The following is a 24440-nucleotide window of genomic DNA, read 5'->3' as shown; positions in this document are numbered from 1 at the left end:
TCCATCTCACAAAAAAAAAAAAAAAAAAAGTTGATGGACAAATGATAAACTGGGAATAGGCACCTGCAATGTATGTGAAAATAATTAACATCTAGAATCTATTAAAATGTGACAAATCAAGAAAAAGACAACCTAGTAGAAAAACGGGCAAAGAGATATGAATAGGTAATTTCTGGAAAAGAAATACAAATAGACAACATATGAAAGGACATTTAACTTCACTAGTAAAAAGAGGGAAATGTAAATTAAAGTGCAAGCATTCTTTTGTGCAGCCAGTAAAATGTCAGTAACAAAATCCAGACATGGAAACGGGTACTTTCATATATTACCGGTGGAAATTTTATAAGTGTTTTTAGAAGGCAATTTGGCACTAATTAAAAAATATGCATAACCTCCAGGCCAGTAACTCCATTTCTAGGAAGCTGTCTTTTTGATATATCTGCTCTAGTGTGCAAAGACGCACTCTGCAGCATTATCTGTAGTAGCACATATTCAAAAGCTTTCTAATATGTTCAATAATGGTTAAATAAAGTAGATATCATGCATTTTACAGAATATGCAGTCATTAAAAATACAAAGTACTTGAATATATGTGTAAAAGATTACCGCTATGTTAAATGGAAAAAAAAAAAAAAAAACTCAGAAAAATACCTACCTTGTGATAATGCTCACAAAGAACAGAAAATATTTATTTGGGTATACTACGTGCAAAGCCATTGTGAGGGAAATGAAAATATGTCACCAACGTAATAATTCTTAAGGGCTGAATCAAAGTTAGACATTGTCATGGAAATGAACCTAAGTCTACCTTGAAGTGTGTTCTGTGGTTTGCAGTTATGGAGTATGGGGAAGCCCAAATATCTGTAATACAAGGCTGAATGGCTTTAGTTGCATAAGTGGTACAAAATATTATGAAGTACAAAGATAGGAAAAAAATCACATATATTTGGGAAGGACTTCATCAATGTAACATTCCAAGGATGGGAAATAGCACAGGAAAATATGGGACATATTAAGGGAACAAAATTGTTTGGTTAGAACACACTTGGTAGTAAGAATTGAAATGGGAAAGCCCAGGTATGGAAGTCTTTGCTAAAATTAGAAGGGAATAGGGACCACTAGCTTTAGGAAAATTAAGCTGACAGAAGTATAATGGGTGGAGATGGGGGTGGGAAGGATGGTAAGAGATAAGAGGTGGGAAAGCTACCACGGTAATAGGTGCGAGTTACTTAGGCTGAAGCCGTGGAAAGAAAGCAGCTCAGGGCTGGATTGCTCACACCTGCAATCCCAGCGTTTGGAAGGCTAAGGTGGGAGGACTGCTTGAGCCCAGGAAGTCGAGGCTGCAGTGAGCTGTGATCACAGCACTGCACTCCAGCCTGGGTGACAGAGTGAGATCCTGTACAAGAATCCTCTAGGAGCTATTGAGTGACATATAGTGGCCCAATTAACTTAACACACTTTTGTCACTTGGACTTTACAGGCATTTAACATCAAATAACTTTCAGAATGACCTTGAAAGTCCATGACCGTGTGCTGAGGCAAAGATTTGAATTTCATGGGCTGCAAACTGTTATGGTCAAGTAGTCATCTGGCTAGTGTATCAGCTCCACCACCTGCCTGGAGTATGCACATCTCTCAGTTAAATGTATATACTAACTCATGCGAAGTAGTATGATTTCCTTGTGAAAACTGGTTCTCAAAAGAAAGTGAGAGGCCAGGTGAGGTGGCTCACACCTGTAATCCCAGCACTTTGGGAGGCCAGGGTGGGTAAATCACTTGAGGTCAGAAGTTAGAGACCACCCTGGCCAACATAGTAAAACTCCATCTCTACTAAAAATACAAAAATTAGCCAGGTGTGGTGGTGGGCACCTGTAATCCCAGCTATTTGGGAGGCTGAGGCAGGAGGATTGCTTGAACTTGGGAGGTGGAGGTTACAGTGAGCCAAGATTGCATGACTGCACTCCAGCCTGGGTGACAGAGCGAGACTGTCTCAAGAAAAAAAAAAAAAAAAAGAGAAGCTCTAAGATCTCAGAAAATAATGATTTATAAATTACTTTAGTCTGATAATTAAATACTCGTTAAGAGTCTGAAAGATTTCATTAAAAATTTCAGTAATAATCGATTGCATTTTATGAGGAAAAATGATGGCTTTAATGGCATTGGTATTTCTGGTAATCCATGAAAGTCTTAACAAGCTTGCCCAGCCTGCCTTATTTTGTTGTTGTTCTGTTTTGTTCTAGGCTTTTAGCAGACTGAAGCCATGGTTTTTAGTTTTGTCTCTAGTGATAAGCAGAAAAGAGGGATGAGGAAGAGGCTTTACTGGCCCAACCAGAAACAGAAGCTAAGAACCCATGACGGGATTTTCTCCCTTGGACACCCCATAGACCAATATCTCACCTTCCGGGAGGGTACCCTTCCAGTTCTTGCTTCTTTAAACTCATTAACTTAATTTTCTTTAGCTAGACTCCCAAACATCAGCTTTTACAATTCAGCCTATGGTTCAACCACTATGGCAAGATAAACATTTGTTTAGGTGTGAAAAACCAGTGGCTATCTATGGGTTTTGTAATCTACCCTCTTGAGGTTGCACGAGCTACTGTGAAACCTTACTGCATCCATGGTCATGATGGAGATGGTGACTATAAGGTTAGCCCTGAATAAAGCCCTCATCTGAAGCTCCCCTTGAATGCAGGGACCCAGGCTCTGAAGAGCCTCACAGAAAGCTGGCCACCTTGGATGCAAAATGGTAAAGGTTACGTGTTTACAACAAGTCTTAAAAGAAGTATGACCTAATATGCAACCTTCCACATCTGGGGAAAAATGAGAGTAGAACATTTTGGGCATAGGGTAGAACACCATATCTTGAGTGATATATTCTAAAATTATTTAAATTGGTATATTGTATTAGTATGGGGTAATACATTCCAAATGATGGATAATTTCCCCCTTTTCATCTATGTGTCTCTCTGACCATTGCCAATGCTTATACTTACTGATGTTTTTAGATGATTACTAATAACAGATGGTAATCAGCTTTTCTTGAAAATGCACTGCTGATTTCCTGTGTTACCTTAAATAGACAGCTGAACGCAACAATTACACTGACTGCATGCTTCATTCTAAGACGTGAAAGAATGAGGGAAATTTTGTACCTCATTAGAGGTTAGAAGGCAAATTTAGGGCTCACTGTATAAACCTTGAGAAGGCCACTGTTTGCAAGCATAAGCCCACAAAGACTCAATTTTGGGGAAATTTGTATCATTTCTTTTCTTTTTATTTAGAAGAATCCATCTGAGTACCATGTAACAGAACTCAGTAAACAGCCTGGTTTTGTTCCTTAAGCAAGCCTAAATTGCTGGAAAGCACTCCTGTACCTCTCCACCCCTGCCTGGCTCCACTAAGCTCCCTCATAGGTCCTCACTCTCCTCAGCATGATGCCTCTGTGACTGAGGCACTTTTCTCTGCTGAAAAGCTGTTCCTCCTTATCCCAGGCCCAGGTCAAAAACAGACTACGGAGCACCTACCAAGGTCTCCATCAGAAAGACTGTCAGCAGTTTGGAGGAGGGACAGGGTATGATATTCCTGTTTTCCCAGAGCCTGACAAAGTGGCAGAGCAGGGTTGTTGAATTTTTTTTTAGTTTTTCTCCTATAGCCTAATCTTGGAAGTGAAGGGAATTCTTATTCCTGCTGTCACTGATTCCCAGGGTATGCAGGGATAGCTGGAGGGCTCCTATGTATGGTTTTCTATTCAGTGAATACATATGAAACCCCAGGTCTGCAGGTCAATGGGCTGTAAGTAAGAGAAGAGCTGACTTTGTAGCAAAATACTTACAAGTAAACTTGAAAACAAAACCAACCTGCCTATTTAACTTGGTCCCTGGTCCACTCTAACCGTTGCTCCATTTTTCTTGCTCCCCGTCACAGGAGAAGTTGTTATAAGAATTATCTATATTCGTTGTCTCCATTTTCTTTTTTCTTTTCCAAGACAGAGTTTTGCTCTCATTGCCCAGGCTGGAGTACAATGACACGATCTTGGCTCACTGCAACCTCCACCTCCCAGGTTCAGGCAATTCTCCTGCCTCAGCCTCCCGAGTAGCTGGGATTACAGGTATGCCCCACCACGCCCAGCTAATCTTTGCATTTTTAGTAGAGAGGGGGTTTCACCATGTTGGTCAGGCTGGTCTTGAACTCCTGACCTCAGGTGATCCTGCCCTGGCCTCCCAAAGTGCTGGGATTACAGGTGTGAGCTACCATGCCTGGCTGCTGTCTCCATTTCTTACTACCCATTCTCTCCCCACCCAACTCGACCAGGCTTCAGTTCCAACTGTGCCACTGACTGCTCCTCAGTCATTAACAACTTCCATTTTGTCAAATTTAAGGGTCACTTCTTAGTCCTTATTTGACCCCAAATAGCATTAGATTCTTGATATATTTTCTTCCCTTAGTTTTCAAGATACCACATCTTTTAAAATTTTTTCCCACCTCACCAGCTGCTTATTTACTGGATTTGCAAACATAACTAGTGGTGGGACCTTTCCCTTCTCTCTCTATGCTCATTCCACATGTGATCTCATCTCATGAATTAAATGCCATGGATATGCTGATGACTCCCCAATGTACACCTTTCCCTTGAACTCTAGGCTCGAGGTTATATATCCAACTGCCTGCTTCACATCTCTGCTTAGATGTCTACAAGCACTTCAAACTTAAAACTGTACAAAATGGAACTACTGATTTTCTCTCCCCAGTCCTGCCCATTTTAAGGAATGGCAACCTGTTCCCCCAATATCCTATTGTTCAAGTAAAAATATGTAGGAGCAACCTTTGGTTATTTTACTTTCCCTCCCTTACACTCAATTCAGAAGCAAGGCCTGTCAACTCTCTCTCCAGAACAAATTCCAAGTCTATCTTCTATCACTTCCCTCTATTTTCACTGCTATCACCTGATCTAGCCCACCACCATCTCTTGGTTACTACAAGTCTCCTCATTGGTCTCTGCTTTTACTCTTGCCCTTTACAATCCATTCTCCACGCACAGCAGTCAGTGCAATTTCTTCCAACTAGAAATCAGATTATATTATTTCCTTCCTTTAAACCCTCCAGTGACTGCCCAGTGCAGTTAGAATGAAATAAAACTGTTTACCACAGCTACAAGGCATGACATACTCTGGGAATGGCCTATCTCTGACTATATTCCAGCCATGCTTGCCTTCTTCCTGGTCCTTAGAAAATACTTTCTGTTCATCCTGATCTTGGCTGCTGCATTAACTATTCTCTCTACCTGGAATGCCTGCGCCCCAGTTTTTTGCATATCTTGCTCCCTTCTCCTCAATCAGGTCCCAGCTTAAGGGCCCATCAGTTACGTTCACATTGTTCATTTTTCACTGTAATAACCTACCATTACTAGCCATTTTGTTATGAATTTATTTCTTAATTTTGTTTCTTCATCCTTATATACTTAGTATCTAGAACAGTATCAAGCATATATGTACTCACATTTTTATTGAACAAAATCCTAATATACAACTATATATTATGTATACACGCATCTCACTGAAGAGTTACAATATAGAAATAAGTTATGGTTCTAAACCAGGAAGTATAAGTAACAGTTAAAATGTTTTTATATAAATACTAGCTTTTTTAACGGTTACAAAAAAAGGTCATGTCCATAATTCCAGCAGTTTGGGAGGCTGAGGAGGGTGGATCACTTGAGGCCAGGAGTTCAAAACCAGCCTGGTCATCATGACGAAACCTCTTCTCTACTAAAAATACAAAAAATTGGCCTGGGGTGGTAGCACATGCCTGTAATCCCAGATGCTTAGAAGACTGAGGCACGAGAACTGCTTGAACCCAGAAGGCAGAGGTTACAGTGAGCAGAGATCACACCACTGCACTCCAGCCTGAGAGAGCTGAGAGAACCAGTGAGACTCTGTCTCCAAAAAAAAAAAAAAAAAAAAAGCAGGGGGGCCACTATGGTAGCAGCATGTCACAGGGGTTCTGAGATTTAATTTTATCTCTACCATTTACCTGGGTAATCTTGGGTAGGCTGCTTAATCTCTCTGATAAATACTTGCTCTTTAATACAGAGTTAGATACAATAATTAAATTGATTATGGCTATCATGTAGTATTCAATTGCTATTAGTGTTTTCTATGCATAGCCCTCAACCTCAAAGAATGTTGAAATAGGAAGAGAAACCTACATTTTCTTAATGAATTTAGTTCTTTAGTGCTATTTAAGAATAGAGAATTTAAGAACTTACATTAAAGAATGGAACATGACAAAGAAAGCTGGACTAAATCGCCTCTGAGCTTTTCTGACTCTATACTGAATAATAGTATAGATTTTTAAAAATTCTATTTTATAGATGAGGAAACGGAAACTCAGAGTGTCTAAAGAATTTGCTAAATATCTTCAGTCAGGACTCAAAATCATCACTACGGAGAATAGCATGGAGGTTCCTAAAAAAACTAAAGACAGAACTACCATATGAGGGATCTGCAATCCCACTTACTGGATATTTACACAAAGGAAATGAAATCATTAGGTTGAAGAGATATCTGCACTCCTATATTTATTACAGCACTATTCATAATACCCAAGATTTGGAAGCAACCTGAGTGTCCATCAACAGATAAATGGATAAAGAAAATGTGGTTCTTGCCAGGTACGGTAGCTCATGTCTAATCCCAGCACTTTGGGAGGCTGAGGCGGGTGGATCATTTGAGGTCAGGAGTTCAAGATTAACATGGCAAAACCCTGTTTCTACTAAAAATACAAAAATTATCCAGATGTGGTGGCAGGAACCTGTAATTCCAGCTACTCAGAGGCTGAGGCAGGAGAACTGCATGAACCCCGGAGGCAGAGGTTGCAGTGAGCTGAAATCAGTGGCTCAATAGCCATATGTGTATATGAATGACTTTTTTTTTTTTTTTTGAGACGGAATCTCTGTCTCCCAGACTAGAATGCAGTGAAGACTGGGAGACAGAGACTCTGTCTCAAAAAAAAAAAAAAAAAAAAAAAAGTCATTCATATACACATATGGCTATTCAGCCATAAAATAAAATGAGATCCTGTCATCTGGAATAACATGGATGGAACTGGAGGACACTATGTTAAATGAAATAAGCCAGGCACAGAAAGACAAACTTTGCATGTTCTCATTCATTTGTGGGAGTGAAAAATTAAAACAATTGAACTCATGGAGATAGTGGAGATGATAGGTAGCAGAGGCTAGAAAGGGCAGTGGAGATGGTTAATGAGTACAAAAATATAGAAAGAATAAGATGTAGTATTTAATAGCACAACAGAGTGACTACAGTCAACAACAATTTATTGTACATTTAAAAATAACTAAAATAGTATAATTAGAATGTCTGTAACAAAAGGAGGGATAAATGTTTGAGGTGATGGAAACCCCATTTATCCTGATGTGATTATTATGCATTGTATGCTTGCATCAAAATATCTCATGTGTCACATAAATATACCTACTATATAGTCAAAAAAAAATAGAGTCGGCCGGGCGCGGTGGCTCACGCCTGTAATCCCAGCACTTTGGAAGGCCGAGACGGGCGGATCACAAGGTCAGGAGATCGAGACCATCCTGGCTAACACGGTGAAACCCCGTCTCTACTAAAAAGTACAAAAAACTAGCCGGGCGAGGTGGCGGGAGCCTGTAGTCCCAGCTACTTGGGAGGCTGAGACAGGAGAATGGCGTGAACCCAGGAGGTGGAGCTTGCAGTGAGCTGAGATGGCGCCACTGCACTGTAGACTGGGCGACAGAGCGAGACTCTGTCGCAAAAAAAAAAAAAAAAAAAAAGAGTAAGACATTTTTTTAAAAAAAGAATTCAAAATCTGGAGACAGCACTTTTAACCATGTATTATGGACTTCTGAGGTTTTTTAAAAAACGTAAAACTTATGTTGGACTTCTACACAAAGTCCAATGTCTTGCTTTATAATACCCATTTTTATTTTTTCATCACAACCAACTTATCTTATTCCAAATAGACGTTTTGGTGTTTTGTTTTTTGCATTTTTTTTTTTTTTTTTTTTTTTTGAGACAGGGTCTCTTTCTGTCACCCAGGCTGGAATGCACTGGCACAATCTTGGCTCATTGCAACCCACCACGGCCTTCTGAGTAGCTCGGATTATAGGTGTGTGCTACCACACCCAGATAATTTTTGTATTTTTTTGTAGAGATGGGGTTTTGCCATGTTGCCTAGGTTAGTCTCAAACTCCTGGACTTAAGCAATCCACCTGCTTTGGACTCCCAAAGTGCTAGGATTACAGGCATGAGCCACTGTGCCTGGCCAAATAGGTTTTTACTGACAAAAATCTGTTTTGATTTGTGTCTCTTCAAATAAACCTATAATATCCTTGCTAGAAGTTACTGGATCTGCTATTCCTTAATGCTCAATGAATGTTTGATAAGTCTATCGGATACACAGCATCTGTTGCTAAACAACTAAAAATAACTAAGAAGTCCCCTAAAGGCATAAATGAAGTAGCTGAGAAGACTAAAAAGAATTATTAAAGGCAAAAAAATAAAAAACAAATATATGTATGTGTAGTCTACTGGGCAAGAATTCCTTAAGTTTTGCTTATGTTCTTGTTTCAACACCTTAAATTCCAAGACTAACCACTTTAAACTGTTGGATCTAGTATCTAGGAGATGGCAACATTCAAAGAGGTTAAAAAACAAAAGTTCTCATTTGGTGCAGGCATACACCTTTTTGGACCCAGGGAGCATTATAACGTTAACCTACCCACTCACAATGAAATGGGACAAAAGATGTATCTATGGAATACTCTAAAAAAAATTGTTTTAAAAGTTAAACTTAATCTAACAAAAATCTTAGTATAATTTATTTTTTAAAAATAACATGTTAAGATAATTGGCTTACTCCCAATATTTCACAGTAAATGGATCTAATCTGTCTTACATGATTATGTACTTCCTAAAACTTGTATATGCCAAAAATATGCCTAGGCAATTCTGGGACCACCTTTGTTATCATCACTAACTAAAAAAGTCCTCATACTGAAACCAGAGTTCTCCTGTCTTCCTGAGACCTGTGGTCTGAATGCCACTGCTCAGGTTGGTCTGTTGACTATGCTGTATCTGACCAGAAGTCTTAGAAGAGAAAAGAAGCTCTCTGTGTAACTCTCTTAGTGCTAAGGAAGATACTTGCCATTCCGGAAAAAACAACCACCACCAAAATCTAAGGTTAGTAATAATTCTCCTGCCACAAATGAACAGAACTGCTAGATAGATTTATAACAAAACTTATTTTAAATTCATAGTTGAGCTCACAAGAAAGAAAGGGAAATCCCTATATAACAGAAACGAAGATAGAAGTGAAAACCAGACCAGTCAGTATGTAACCTGACAGACAAACTAAACTTGGGGTTATTATTATTATGTTATTGTTATTTTTGAGACAAAGTCTCATTCTGTTGCCCAGGTTGGAGTGTAGTGGTGCAATCTTGGCTCACTGCAATCTCTGCTTCCCAGTTCAAATGATTCTCCTGCCTCAGCCTCCTGAGTAGCTGAGATTACAGGTGTGCACCACCACACCCAGCTAATTTTTTTATTCTTTTAGTAGAGATGGGGTTTCACCATGTTGGCCAGGCTGGTCTCAAACTCCTGATTTCAAGTGATCCACCTACCTCGGTCTCCCAAAGTGCTGGGCTTACAGGTGTGAGCCACTGTACCCAGCCATGAACTTGGGGTTATTATTTTTATAACCTAGGGATTGGTTCTTATCATCCAGGACAGAAGATAGTCTAGGAACCTACCAACTGAGAAATCAACAAAAACCCCTACATGCAGGCCAATGTTTTCTCTGGAGTTCCTAGTTAATATAAAACCAAAATTTCTGTGTAGATGGACATCTACAAGGAAAGGTCACAAGGGAGTCTCACAGAAAAAACAATGCTAGTAAAGATAAGTGCACAATTAAATGTTAATAAAACACAGAAACTTCACTAGGGGATAGAATCAGAATACAAAACAGCAGAAGCAGCCTCCTGAAAATGTGAAATTAAAAAATAATAATCTGAAAGAGAATATAAAATGTGTATAGTTAAAATGAGTAAAGACACATTCAAGAAGGAATCAAAATACTAAGGAAGAAAATACATCAAAAGCCTGGCGCAGCGGCTCGCATCTGTAATCCTAGCATTTTGGGAGGCCTAGGTGGGAGGATCGCTTGAGACCAGGAGTTCAAGACCAGCCTGGGCAACATGACAAAACCCCATATGTACTAAAAATACAAAAACTAGCTGAGTGGTGGCATGCATCTGTAATTCCAGCTATTCGGGGAGCTGAGGAATGAGAACTGCTTGAACTCAGGAGGTGGAGGCTGTAGTGAGCCGAGATCACACCACTGCACTCCAGCCTGGGCGACAGAGCCAGACTCTGTTTAAAAAAAAAAAAAATTATAAAAAAAACCATGTGAGTTTCTGAAAAAGAACAAAATAGAACTTATAGAAAAAAAATGAAGGGGAAAAAAAACAATGACAACAACTCAATAGGTAGTATTAAGTAGCAGCTAAATAATTTATCAACTACAAGATATTTACCCAGAGCCCACTATATGCAAGAGGGGTTAAGCTATGTAGAGGAAAGAGGAGGTTATGTCTAATAAAAAGTGAAGAAGGGGAAAATAGTGAGAAATGGAGAAAGAATAATATCTGAAGAGATAATGTATGAAAAATCCCCAAAATTGATGAAAGATATCAACCCTCAGATCAAAAAGCACAATTCATGAGCAGAAAAACTAAAGCTGAGTCTAGATACACTATTATAAAAATACAGAACACTGAAGACAAAGGGGAAAATCCTAAAAGAACCAGAGGAAAAAGGCAGATTACTTTTAAAGGAATAATTAAAATGATTTCTCAACTGTAACCACAGAGGCCAACAAAAAATTGAGTATTTTTAAAGTGCCAAGAGAACAAAACTGTCAATCTAGAACTCTATGCTCAGCTAAACTATCAAATTAAGGGGAAAAACTTCTTAAAGACTGACAGTTTACCACTAATAGTCATTCACTGAAAAAAGCTATTGAAGAATATACTCTAAAAAAAAGAAAACTGAACCTAAAGAAGGGAGGAGTGGGATTTAACGAGCAAGAATGAACAAAAAAATTGGTAAACATGTGGGCTTATGAAGCCACCATAATAATTATTACTCATTTGTGATGATTTAAAAACAAGGTAAAACTAAAATATTAGACAAAAGAAATAATGCAGATGGGAGAAAATAATTAGTATTCAGGAAAAAGGTAAAACAATTCACATTAAAGTTATGGTTTTTAAACTCTGATGTGCATCAGAATCACCCAAAATGCTTGTCAAAAATAGACTGCTGGGCCCTACCCCTCAAATTTTTGATCCAGGTCTCGGGTAGAGGCTGAGAGGCATTCCTAACATGTTCCAAGGTGATAATGATAATGGTGCTCCAGGACCACTTTAAAAACTAATGCATATGATTTTAAGTCAAATAAGTACGTTAAAAATTAAAAGGTAAACCCTCAAATAACTAAAGTAGAATACAACTGATCCTTGAACACAGGTTTGAACTGTGTGGGTCTACGTTTATGCAGATTTTCTTCCACCTCTGCCATCCGAGACAGCTAGACTGACCCCTCCTCTTCTTCCTCCTCCTCTTCAATATGAAGAGGACAAGGATGAAGACCTTTATGATGATTCATTTCCACTTAACAGAAAACATATTTTTCCCGTATAATTTCTTTTCTTTTCTCTGGTTTACTGTAAAAGAACACAGCATATAATACATATAACATACAAAATATGTGTTAATCAACTGTTTCTGTTATCAGTAAGGCTTCCAGTCAACAGTAGGCTATAAGTTCTGGGAGAATCAAAAGTTACATGTGGATTTCTGACTGCATGGGGGCCTAGTGTCCCTAATCCGCATGTTATATGGTCAACTGTATAACCCAAAGAAGGCAAAAAGGAGGAGTCAAGAAAAATAAATCCATCTCAAAAAGGCAGGAAAGGAAAAAAAGATGGCAGAAATAAATCCAACTCAATTGAGTAATCACAATGAATATGAAAGGACTAAATTCACTGGTTAAAAGACAGACATACGCTGGATAAAGAAGATTCTGCTATACGTAATTAAGATGGTGTGCGAAATGGCACAGAGATAGATAAAATGACCAATTAAGTAGAATAGAGAACCCAGGCCAACCCAGGCACATAGGGAATTCTGATATATGACAGAAATGACACTGAAGGTCACTGAGAGAAGGATAGTCTATCAATAAATAAAGCCAAGACAACCGGTTATTCATAAAGGAAAAAGTTCAACTTAGAATACTTAAATGTACTTGTATGTGAAAAGCAAAATTTAAAACTTTTAGACAAAAATATAGGAGTAGGGAAGGATTTCTTAACAAGACACACAAGGAGCTAACCAGAAAAGGTTGCTAAATTCAACTAACTCAAAATCAAATCCAGTGTCATCAAAAGATGCTAAGTAAAAAAGATAAGCATAATGTTTGAAAAGACTTTTGTAATACATATAACTGAAAAGGAATTGAAATGCAGAAGAGATAAAGAACACATTTAAATCAGTAAGACCAATAGGGCCAGGAACAATGCCTCACACCTGTGATCCCAGCACTTTGGGAGGCTGAAGCGGGAGGACTGCTTGAGCCCAGGAGTTCAAGGTTACACTGAACTATGATTGCACCACTGCACTCTAGCCTAGGTGACAAAAAGAGACTGTCCCAAAACACACAGAAAGACAAGACTAATAATGAATAAACAATGATTCATCATTTTAAACCCATGAGGTTGGAAAACATTAAGAAATTTATAAAACCAATGTCACAGGATCCATCAAAGAAACCCTTATAATACCTGCTAGTGGTATAAATCAGTAAAGTCATTTCTGGAAAACAACGTTATTTTGTAAAATTGAGCATACTCCGCAATGCACTCCCACAAATATAACCTTACACCTTTCCTCCAGAAGACATGACAAGACCTGAGAAAAAACCCCAAATGTCCATCTACAGGAGAATGGGTCCACTGTGGTCTATTCCCATAGTAGATTCTGTACGTCAGTGAAAATGAATGAACTATGGCCACAAACAACACGGATAAACAAAAGCAAATCCAAATAAAAGAGCAAATCCTAGAATATCGTATCATTTTTAAAAAGTTTAAAATACGACACATATATGATAAAACTGTTTTTTAAAAAAGCAGAGAAAGTAAAAATCTTTGTCACTGGTTACAGGGAATGGGGATGACAGAAGGTTGAGATAAGAAGGGAGCATCTAAGTGGATGCCAATTAGTGATAATGGTAGATTGGTTAAAGGGAGGTAGTATCATGAATACTCCTAGATATTAATATGCTTTATATCTTAACTTCATAACTTAAGCTAGTGTGTGTTTACATATGTACATATATTTTTCCATTGCATGGTATACATAAAATATCATATTTAAAAAGAAAAAATGAGAGGCCGGGCATGGTGGCTCACGCCTATAATCCCAGCACTTTGGGAGGCTGAGGTGGGCAGATCACCTCAGGTCAGGAGTTCGAGGCCAGCCTGACATGGAGAAACCCCGTCTCTACTAAAAATACAAGATCAGCCCGGCACGGTGGCATGCACCTATAATCCCAGCTACTTGGGAGGCTGAGGCAAGAGAATCTCTTGAACCCGGGAGGCAGAGGTTACAGTGAGCTGAGATCGTGCCATTGCACTCCAGCCTGGGAAACAAGAGTGAAACTCCGTCTCAAAAAAAAAAAGAAAAAGAAAAAGAAAAAAATGAGAGAAAAGATTACTAAAATATGTTAATATTCATTGCAATAAGAAAATCCCCAGTCTAATACTTACTGGTCAAGAGTCTTATAATAAATATCCAGATCCTTGTTCACAAGTTCTGTTGTCCTCATAACAATCATCATTTCTCTATATTTTTCCTCAGCATCCCGAAATTGTGGTTCTCGAAGTTCTTTCTTAAAATGAATAATTTCTTCCTCATAACCTTTCTGTCGCCCTAATGCCAAACTGTGATTTCTTTTTATATTGTCTATGTTCTCTTCCAACTTCTGATGTTCACTGTAAAAAATGAAAATGACAAATGAGGACCATTTTTTAGCTTTTAACAACCTGAAGTGGAAAAGTCATAGATTTCTTTAGACAGGTTAAGTATCATTCTCCTTAGGAATCGTGTAACAGAGTCTCTCCTTGCTTATTATTTACGGCTTTGGTACTAAAAAAAAAAAAAAAAAAACCCTCTCTTCCTTCCATATCTCTGCCCCACATAGGTTGCTAAACAGCTAATTTTTGTGTGTTGAACAGAGAACCCTCATAGCATGTTATCACTGATAAAGTTCCCGGCCTTTAGACGCTAAGCATTCTGGTGATTAATATTACAAATTCACAAACTTCTGATTGTGAGCTGAGAATGCACAATTATCAACACTAAGAAGTTATGGATAACAGGCTTCATCATTTTGCTCATGTCAAAGGCATAACATGAATTAAATCATATATTATCTGCAGTAATACTTATTAAAAATCTAGATTCCTCCATGAAAACAAAATTTCTCTTGCCCAAGTATAAAAACCATAGTAATGACCAAAAGAAGTAAAATATTCAAACTTTTCTGATAATTTGGCAGATTGTACAAATTTCAACGTTTGCTTTAAAAATCTTCATTTGTTTAACAATCACTTATTAAGCATCCTCATGTGTCAGGCACTGCTCTCAAGTTTATGGGCATCCTTACAGAGTTGACTGGATTACATGTCTTGTTGGCATTTCTGTTATGTCCTGGTTGAAGAAAGGTTTGAAAAATAGTTGTACTTAGTAATGTGAATGAATGTAAAAAGTACTGTTATATACCAATCACAGAAGAAATTTTTTAAATATCTGGTTTTGGTCTTTAGTAGCCACGAATATATTATTTCATTTCAAAATTTCTTCTAGAAGCATTACTTTTCCAACTTGCCATGGAGAGCATAGTGTAAAAGAACTGAGGCTTGGAAACTAGCATATTAAGGTCATATTCTTGGCTTTCATCATAATTTCCTCTGTGATTTTTCTGGGTCTAAGTGTGTATAATGCATAAAAAAAAGAAGATTCTGAAGATGATGAGCTCTTCTAATTATAAAATCTGATTTCCCTGATATAGGAAAGAGATTTTAAATAGCTAAACTAAGAGCACTTAAACGTAACACAGGATTAACCATTTGTTAGGCTTTATAAATAAAGTTAAAATTCACTTTACTATATCCTTTAGAAAAACCTGAGCATTTTTTTCATTCATATTTCCATATAAATTCAAGAAGACATGAAAACTCTACAAGGAAAGGTTTAATAAATGAGAAGCCTGGATTTAACCAGGTGAGATGGTTCGCAATCTACGTATTTGCCTAGTACAACCTTTTATACCAGTCTAGTGCCTTAGCATCAACAAGGTTCTTACAGAATTCCTAAGGCAACTCTAAGGCAGTCAAGGCAGGAATAAAATCTTTTCTGGTCTACCAGGAAGGCAGCAACTACAATAAGTAACCATAAGACCAGATAAAGGAAGAATGAGACTCATCTTTCAAAAGAAATGCTCTGGTGGACACATAATTACAAATGAGAAAATCTAGACTGAATCTCTGTGGATAAATCACTGGCAACAACTCCACTGACAATATTATAGACTGTACAATCTCTGACCCAGGCAAGGTCCACAGCTCCATATTCTTTATGCTTAGTACCACTATTCTGTGCAGCAGGCTAGCAGATGTATGGGGACTAAGCATGTTCAATACTGAATAACTAAGGCTCATCACTACAATGTGATTACCAATTCTATATCACTTCTGCAGTAATAAAGTTCTTAAGGCCATGAAATATAATTGTATCAAAACACTGTTCACCTTCTAGTAACTCTCAAAGGATACTAGGCTGAGGCTAAAATTCATTTAAAGGTATTTAACATTCTTCACATTCCAATAATAAAGACTTTTATTTAAACCGAAGATTATTTTAAAAGCATACTTTTTCATTTGCAAAACCTGCATTTGACCCATTTCCTTCAAATGTTGTTTTCTTTCTTCTTCAACTTCTTTTAGTTCCTCATTTCTTTTTCTTAAAGTAAGATTATCCTGTAGCCACCTTTCTTGTATCTAGGGGTAAACATTAAATTAGTTAACAAAAATAACCAAGTTACTAACGTGAAATCTGTAACAGGCAACTGCTGATAGGAAGTGCCATGTCTGTCTTAGAATCATGTGAAGTTCAGCAGAGGGAGAACAAGCCAGTGTGAAGGAATCTCCAGGTCTGGGGCAATCTGGATGGCCCATCCCCACCCATAGTCACAAGTGTAATACCTCCTGTAGTGCAGCTTTTACTGCTCTTTCATGACCATAATCTAAAAACCAGGTCTACTGTTTGATGGGGAGTCTCACAATGATGTGAGCATATATCTTTGTACTTATTTACTTATACAGTATTAAAATATTTAGAAAACAATGCCATGAAAAGGTGTTCACTTAAAAACATACAAAACAGAAATTTTAAATGGTAAAATTAAAAATATAACTAGATATTTTAATACCTATATCCCCAGTGGATCATTCTGCATAGGAACCCCATGATAAAGCCTACTGACCTAAAAGATCATAAGAGATCAATACTACTATTGAAGTCTTCCCCAACTTTTTCTTCCTAGTTCTGTCTCCCAACATGTACCAAGACTATTAGAACCTGTGAGGTATATGTTACCTACAGCTTCTACCTTTAGGCTGACAAATAATCATCACTCAAGGCAAGAAGAAGTGCCACAATAGTACTATATATCTATGAACTTGATACTTTCTTAGCCACTGAAATGAAATTTCAAAAAATTGGCTGTTCTTGTTGAGTAGTTTTGTCCTTCAGAAAAGACTCAATCACACTTAGCAGCAGCAGCAACAACAAAATTATTTCAGTGATTTTCCTGGTGATCAAAACGAACTATGGTGTCAAGAGACAATCATTAGAAAACAGTTTGTAAGTTGATTCTTTGGAATTTAGGAAAAAAAAAAAAATTCCTGCAGAAAGAAATTGGTCCACAAATCCTGTGTGTAGAAAACTTATCCTGAGTTTGGAGTAAGGATTTCTCAAAGAGGGAGGTGGGACCCTCCTGCAATAGCCCTTGCAGCTAAGCTAAACTCAGTGATGCGGGAAGTGAGAGAGACAGACAGACCTGTGGCAATATCTTGCACCAACAGTAAAGGCCAGGGACTGGTAGATGGGAGAGGGAAATCAAGGATTTCTCTCACATGCTTAATGTTCATATCCAATTCTGCCCATCTGTGTGTGATTATTTTTAGAGTTTTTTTTTTTTTTCTTTTTTAACAGAAAGTAAGGCTACCTTCATTTTTCCTGGAAATAATATAAACATACAGTTTATCCACAGGGTCCACATCTATGGATTCAACTAACCATGGATCAAAAATACTGGGGAAAAAAATATAATAAAAAGTAACAGTACAATAAAAAAACACAAATTTAAAATAATACAATATAAAAACTACATATCATTTACATATTAATATCAAAAGCAATATAGAAATTAAAGTATATCACAGGATATGGATAGGCTATACGCAAACACTAGATATGCCATTTTATATAAAGGACTTGAGCATCCTAGATTTCGGTATCTGTTGTATTGGGGGGTCCTGGAACCAATCCCCCCCAGAGATACTGAAACAACTGAATACATATCTACTAAAGGCATTATTATAGGCAGTTAAAGGTGACTAAAATGGCATGGTTATAAATGTCCTTTGTTGCTAAGGCAACCTAATGTGCCACTGTAGCTGCTGTGACTTACCAAGGTTCTACTATGGGGGACTATACTTGTTGTTCCTTGTTAGGAACAAGGGAATGTGCTACTACTTACTTTCATCTAATACCATAGAACATTTGAATTTGCTTTCACGATTGCATGAAAGGACTCTTTAAAGTGCTATCACATTTCTAGATGAGATTGATTTTTGGCACAAAATATTGTTGCTGGTCTGTCTACCTGCATTGTTACCAGAAAGCTAGGCATTTCTTTCTTTTAAGTCAGCTTCCATTATTCTTCTAGTTTTCAAAGACAGTATATACCACAACAAGAGTACAATGCTTCGAAGTCAGATACATCTAGGCTCAAATCAGTGTTATTACTTTTAAACTGGATAACTTTGGGCAAATTAGTTTAAATTCTCTGAACCTCAGTTTGCTTGTAACATGGTCAATAATAATACTACCTATCATAAAGAACTATTGTGTGGCCGGGTGCGGTGGCTCACACCTGTATTCCCAGCACTTTGGGAGGTCAAGGTGGGTGGATTACTTGAGGTCAGGAGTTTGAGATCAGCCTGGTCAACATAGTGAAACCCCACCTCTACTAAAATTACAAAAATTAGCCAGGCCTGGTGGCACTTGCCTGTAGCCCCAGGTACTTGGCAAGTTGAGGCAGGAGAATTACTTGAACCCGGGAGGTGAAGGTTGCAGTGAGCCGAGATTGTGCCACTGCACTCCAGTCTGGGTGAGAGAGCAAGACTCCATCTCAAAAAAAATAAATAAATAAATAAAAAAAGAAGTATTGTGAAGATTAAAGGTATGAGTGTATGTAATCAATATAGTGCCTGACTCAGTAATCGCTAATAAAATGCCTTTTGGGTCAAATTTGTCCTTTGTACTTTAAGCAGTGAGAATTCCAATTATAGTCTACAAAATATAAAATATTAGAGAAAGGAAGGGGAAAAAAAATCAGATGCAGTTATAGTGTACCACAACTATTTTTTCCATTCTACTAGAAATCTGATAGTGTAGGCACCAGTGCTACCTGTTACTACTTTTTGGGACCTTGAGCAAGTCAGGTCACCTCCAGTTCTCTTCATATATTCCTTCATCTGAAAACTGAGAAAGGCGGTTTATTAAGTTTCCAAATTATTTTATTCTGTGGACTAAATTTAGCAGGGCTTAGATCAGTAGGTAAACAAGTGACTGTTAGGCTCCTCAGCTCTTAAATATTAACCCCAACTATCCAACTCAGACGACAGTTAATGCATGCAGCTGGTCACCTATGGAAACATAAAAATTAGCTGCATTCTAGACACCTGTGAGAGAGTGGCATGCTGAACAGATTACAGTCCAATGTCCACCAAAAGTCTGGCTGGGAATAACGCCACTTCTAGAAGACTGCCTGAAAGCTATGCAGTCCATCCAGTGCTGGCTCAGTTACTGACAGCTAAGGCTATACATCAGAAGCTCTAAGGAATTTCAACAAAACACACATATCTCTGCCGAAACCCCCAAGATTCTGATTTACTGTTGTGGATTGGAGACATAGACTTTTTTTTTAGACAGGGTCTTGCTCTGTTGCCCAGGCTGGAGTACAGCGGCACAATAAGAGTTCACTGCAGCCTTGAACTCCCCAGCTCAAGCAATCCCCCGACTTCAGCCTCCGGAGTAGTTGGGACTACAGGTGCGCACCATCACACCTGGCTAATTTTTTGTAGAGATGGGGTTTCGCCATATTGCCAGGATAGTCTGGAACTCCCAGGCTCAAGCAATCTGCCTGCCTTGGCCTCCCAAAGTGCTGGGATTACAGGCATGAGCCACTGCACCTGGCCAACACATGTATTTTTAATAACCTAAGTGATTTAAAAAAAACTGAGATGTAATTAATATTCCACAAAATTCACTATTTAAATGTGTACAATTTAGCAGTTTTAGTTTATTTAGGTGGTTATACAACCATCACCACTATCCAATTCCAGAGCATTTGATCACCCCAAAAGGAAATCTCATATTCAATAGCAGTCACTCTATTCCTTCCTCACCTCTAGCCCCTGAAAACATTAATCTGCTGTCTGTCACTGGATTTACCTAATCTGTACATTTATTATAAGTGGAATCATACATTATGCAGCCTTTTGTGACTAGCTTCTTTTGCTTAGCATGTCTTAAGGGTTCATGCATGTTGTAGCATGTATCCTTTTTATGGCTGAATAATATTCCATTGTATGGATATACCATATTTTGTTTATCTGTTCATTAGTTGATGGTCATTTGGGTGTGTCCATATTTTGACTATTACAAATAATGCTGCTACGAGCATTCTTGTACAAGTTGTTGTGGGAACATATGTCTTCAATTTTCTTAGTTCTATACCTAGAAGTGGAAAAACTCAGACGATTTACAGGTGCCCCTAGCTAAGAACCTTTGCTTTCTAAACACTAACATTTATTTCAGGCTTCAATCATACCACCTTCCACAGAACCTCATATCAAGGAATAATGATGCTGAAATACACTGTATTTTTTTCTTTTTTATAAGCCCTATGAAGTCTGTTGAAGACTATACATGTCTTCCTTTCTATGAATAGTCGGTAGTCAGTACAGGAAACTGGTCTCCTTTTAGCACTGACACAATGTGAATCTTGACTAATTATGACTTCCTTTTTTTTTTTTTTTTTTTTTTTTAATACGGAGTCTGGTTCTGTCACCCAGGCTGGAGTGCAGTGGCACAATCTTGGCTCACTGCAAGCTCTGCCTCCCAGGTTCACGCTTCTCCTGACTCAGGCTCCTGAGTAGCTGGGACTACAGGCGCCCACCACCATGCCTGGCTAATTTTTTGTATTTTTTAGTAGAGACGGGGTTTCACTGTGTTAGCCAGGATGGTCTCGATCTCCTGACCTCGTGATCCGCCTGCCTCGGCCTCCCAAAGTGCTGGGATTACAGGCGTGAGCCACCGTGCGCCTGGCCTTTTTTTTTTTTTTTTTCTTTTGAGACAGAGTTTCACTCTTGTCACCCAGGCTGAAGTGCAATGGCGTGATCTTGGCTCACTTGCAACCTCTGCTTCTGAGGTTCAAGTGATTCTCCTGCCTCAGCCTCCTGAGTAGCTGGGATTACAGGTGCGTGTCACCACACCTGGTTAATTTTTGTATTTTCAGTAGAGATGGGGCTTTACCATGTTGGCCAGGCTGGTCTTGAATTCCTGACCTCAGGTGATCCACCCACCCTGGCCTCCCAAAGTGTTGGGATTACAGGCATGAGTCACTGCGCCCGGCCTCCTCTCTTCATTTGACTACTAGAATCTTTAGCAAGCACATCAGACTTCATGCAAACGTTTTATACACTTCTCTCCTGGTTTCATTACTTTCTTGCCCTAATTTCTACACTGCCTTGTTTTCCCATTAATCTGAAATACACTTATCTTTGCTCTATTGTATATAACTAAGTAAACAATTTCTGGAACAAGGAAGGTTACAAAATAAACTAATACCATCAGATCCACTAAATTTAGACTATCACCTTAAAAGGTTCATAGATTATTAATCTTAACAATTTCGTATATGTATACAGAGAGCTGCTGCGAATTTATAGACTGTGATTTTTATATAGGCAACTACATAAAAGCTAGAGATATTTTGTTATATATGCATCATAAATGTACACATTATTCAATATGTATTAGGCCAGGCAGAGATTTGATTTCCCTTTGACTGATATTTCATATATTTGAAATTCTTGGTGCTACAGAAAGAGACCCAGCAGAAAACTAATGTAACTAATCTTCCAAATGATTTTTAGCAATGACTTATAACCGAGTGGTTAAGGCATTCAAATAGTAAATTTTGTTTAAAACAGTAAGAACAGAGAAATGGTATAGTTTTTAAAGGCATTAACTACCATGCTTGCATAAAGCATGTGATGATGGCTTTTTGAAATGATTTTGATTATACTATAGAAATTAATTTCGTTAATAGAGAAAATAAATGATAAAGGGATCAACTGGAAAATGACCTAATATATATTTTCCTTACAGATAACTTTCAAGATTATTAAACCTTAATCCCACTTTTGTGAATTTATGCTACATAAAGATATGTTAGAATAAGAAAAGATACAGATATATGTTAAAGATATTCACTGTCACACAGTTTATGATAAGGAAATGAAATCAATCTGAGTAAGTTCTGGTATATGCACAAAATGGACTATAATCATTAAATCATTAAACATAAAACACATTTGATTGTGTTTTTATTTCATGTGCTTAAAGAATTGTCTTTTTTGTAGCAAAAAGAAACTGATCATTAAAATCATTAAATGATCATTCAAAAGAATGTGATATATCTGTGAGTTGATATGTAAAATCAAATTAAGTGAAAAAAGGTACAGAATAATATGACACGACCCCATCCATAAAGGTAAATTTAAATATATATATATATATACACACACACACACCCCTAAATGTATCTACCTATCTATCTGCTGGTATATGAATAAAACTTCTTTAAAAACAAATAAGTGTAACAGTTAATGACATGTAGAAGTGAGATTGAGAATCAGAAGAAGGGGAGGAACACTTTTAGTTTTAAGCCTTTATATTCAAACTTTAACCATGAGTCTTTTACTGAAAATAAAAATAACAAATAAATGAAATAAGAATGTTATTGGAATTATTTTTCTTTACTTTTTGCATTTCTTTTTTGAGACAGAGTCTCACTCTGTCGCTCAGGCTAGAGTGCAGCGGCGTGATCACAGCTCACTGCAACCTCCGCCTCTCAGGTTCAGGTGATTCTCATACCTCAGCTTCCCGAGTAGCTGGGACTACAGGTGTGCGCCACCACGGCCGGCTAATTTTTGTATTTTTAGTAGAGACAGAGTTTCACTGTGTTGGCCAGGCTGGTCTTGAACTCCCAGCCTCAAGTGATCCACCCGCCTTGGCCTCCCAAAGTGCTGGGATTACAGGTGTGAGCCACCAAGCTTAAGCTTGGCCTCTTTACTTTTTGCATTTCTATTCAATGGATCTTCTATTGAAAATAAAACTATAGCAAAGAATGTCATAGGTGTAAATGACACCATAAGCAAAACAGACCTACCTTCTGTGTATCAATATCTTGTCTCATGATTCTCATATCTTCATTTATCTTTTCTTTGTGTTTCTCGCATTCACTTAGTTGAGCTATTACTTTATTAAGTTCAGTTTCTTTTTGCTACAAAAAAGAAAATTCTTTAAGCACATGAAATAAAAACACAATCAAATAAATAATTTTAAGTTTTAAATTACCTTCTTATAGTCGTCTTTCCCATCTTGAATATAATTCTCAATGTCTTTCATATAACCATGAATATTTTTAACCTTCTCTTTAATATCATTCAGCTGTAGAAAAATATTCATTAAATTTACACTGGTTGTACTTAAGGGCACATAACAGGAGAGCACAGTAAAACACTGGCTGAGAAGTTATGAACCTTGGGTTCCAGTTTCCACCACTGCTGAATTTTATGATCTCAGACAAGTCCCTTTCTCACCTATAGGAATGGATTAATTAATCTTAATCCTTAACTTCTATTTTAGATCAAGCAGCAAAATAATTTACCTCTAATCCTTGTTCTAACAAGAATTTCTAATGTCAAAATTATACCATGAATCTGAAAATACTATTTATCTTATGCTATTTAATTTCATGTGGAATAACAGTGTCCAACATGGTGCTATGAACGTAAGTTTAATACAGGTATTTGATAAGTAAATATATAAATGAAATCTTACTTTATCCTGTGCTATTTTGTTGCTTGTATTTTTTTTGTTGATTATTTCTTCTTTTTCTTGCTGGAACTTTTCCAACGTTGTTTCCAAAGGGCTTACCTGCTCTTTAGCATCCTAAAAATATAAAAAAGATAAAGTATTATATAATATTCCATTATCTTACTTTAGGTGTCAGACTTCATAGCCTTAATAAAAGCACTTTCTATGTGCCAGGCTCTAAATGTCAACGCATTTGCTCCTTTCAATGACCCTATGAGGACAGTACCATCATTTTCAGTCCTATATTTCACATGAGCAAACAGACACAGAGAATGACTTGTCCAGGGTCACAACAGCCAATAAATGAATCAGCCAAGATTTTAACCCAGTCCAGCTCCAGAGATCACTCTCTTAACCACTATGCATACTATACTGCATCAACCACTAATTTGATTCTTAATCTAGGCCATGTGCTCCCAATTATATTAGCGTGTGGCTTCAAGCATGAGTTTTCATGATTTTATAGGTACCCCTGTCACTGCTGCATGATCAAAGAATAGGAAAGCTCATTCAGTCCAGACTTTTCTTTTACAGATGAAAATACCATGGTAAAAACACTTCTGTTCTTAAGCTTAGCCTGCTAAGGCTATGCAGATATTTTATGGTAATAAAAGCATACTGTTAAACTAGTGTTGGTGTGTCCACATCTATTCTGGAAGGAACGGGGCTTTCAAATAATAAACTATTTTACTAAATAGAAGTCCCCATTATTTAGCCTTGTAACACTAAATCTACAACATAGTTATATGATAACCACAGTTCAAAACAATGGTCCTCAAGCTCTTTAAGATTCTGAAGTATTGA

The 24440-nt window shown here is 37.6% G+C and overlaps 1 protein-coding gene across 2 annotated transcripts in view; it reads right to left on the bottom strand.

Moving 5' to 3' along the window:
* The window catches only part of RAD50 (RAD50 double strand break repair protein), an 87652-nt gene that overhangs the window by 9573 nt on the left and 53639 nt on the right, over window positions 1–24440 (bottom strand). For both annotated transcript variants that reach the window (XM_025387171.1, XM_025387172.1), the window contains exons 17-21: window positions 23601–23711; window positions 23115–23207; window positions 22927–23040; window positions 16053–16180; window positions 13889–14113 (exon numbers count right to left, since the gene is read on the bottom strand). In XM_025387171.1, the coding sequence (XP_025242956.1) occupies window positions 13889–14113; window positions 16053–16180; window positions 22927–23040; window positions 23115–23207; window positions 23601–23711 (671 nt within the window). The remainder of the gene's footprint in view (window positions 1–13888; window positions 14114–16052; window positions 16181–22926; window positions 23041–23114; window positions 23208–23600; window positions 23712–24440) is intronic.

The sequence above is a fragment of the Theropithecus gelada genome, chromosome 6, assembly GCF_003255815.1.
Source record: "Theropithecus gelada isolate Dixy chromosome 6, Tgel_1.0, whole genome shotgun sequence".
NCBI lineage: Eukaryota > Metazoa > Chordata > Mammalia > Primates > Cercopithecidae > Theropithecus > Theropithecus gelada.
This window is presented reverse-complemented; position numbering and strand designations above follow the sequence as displayed.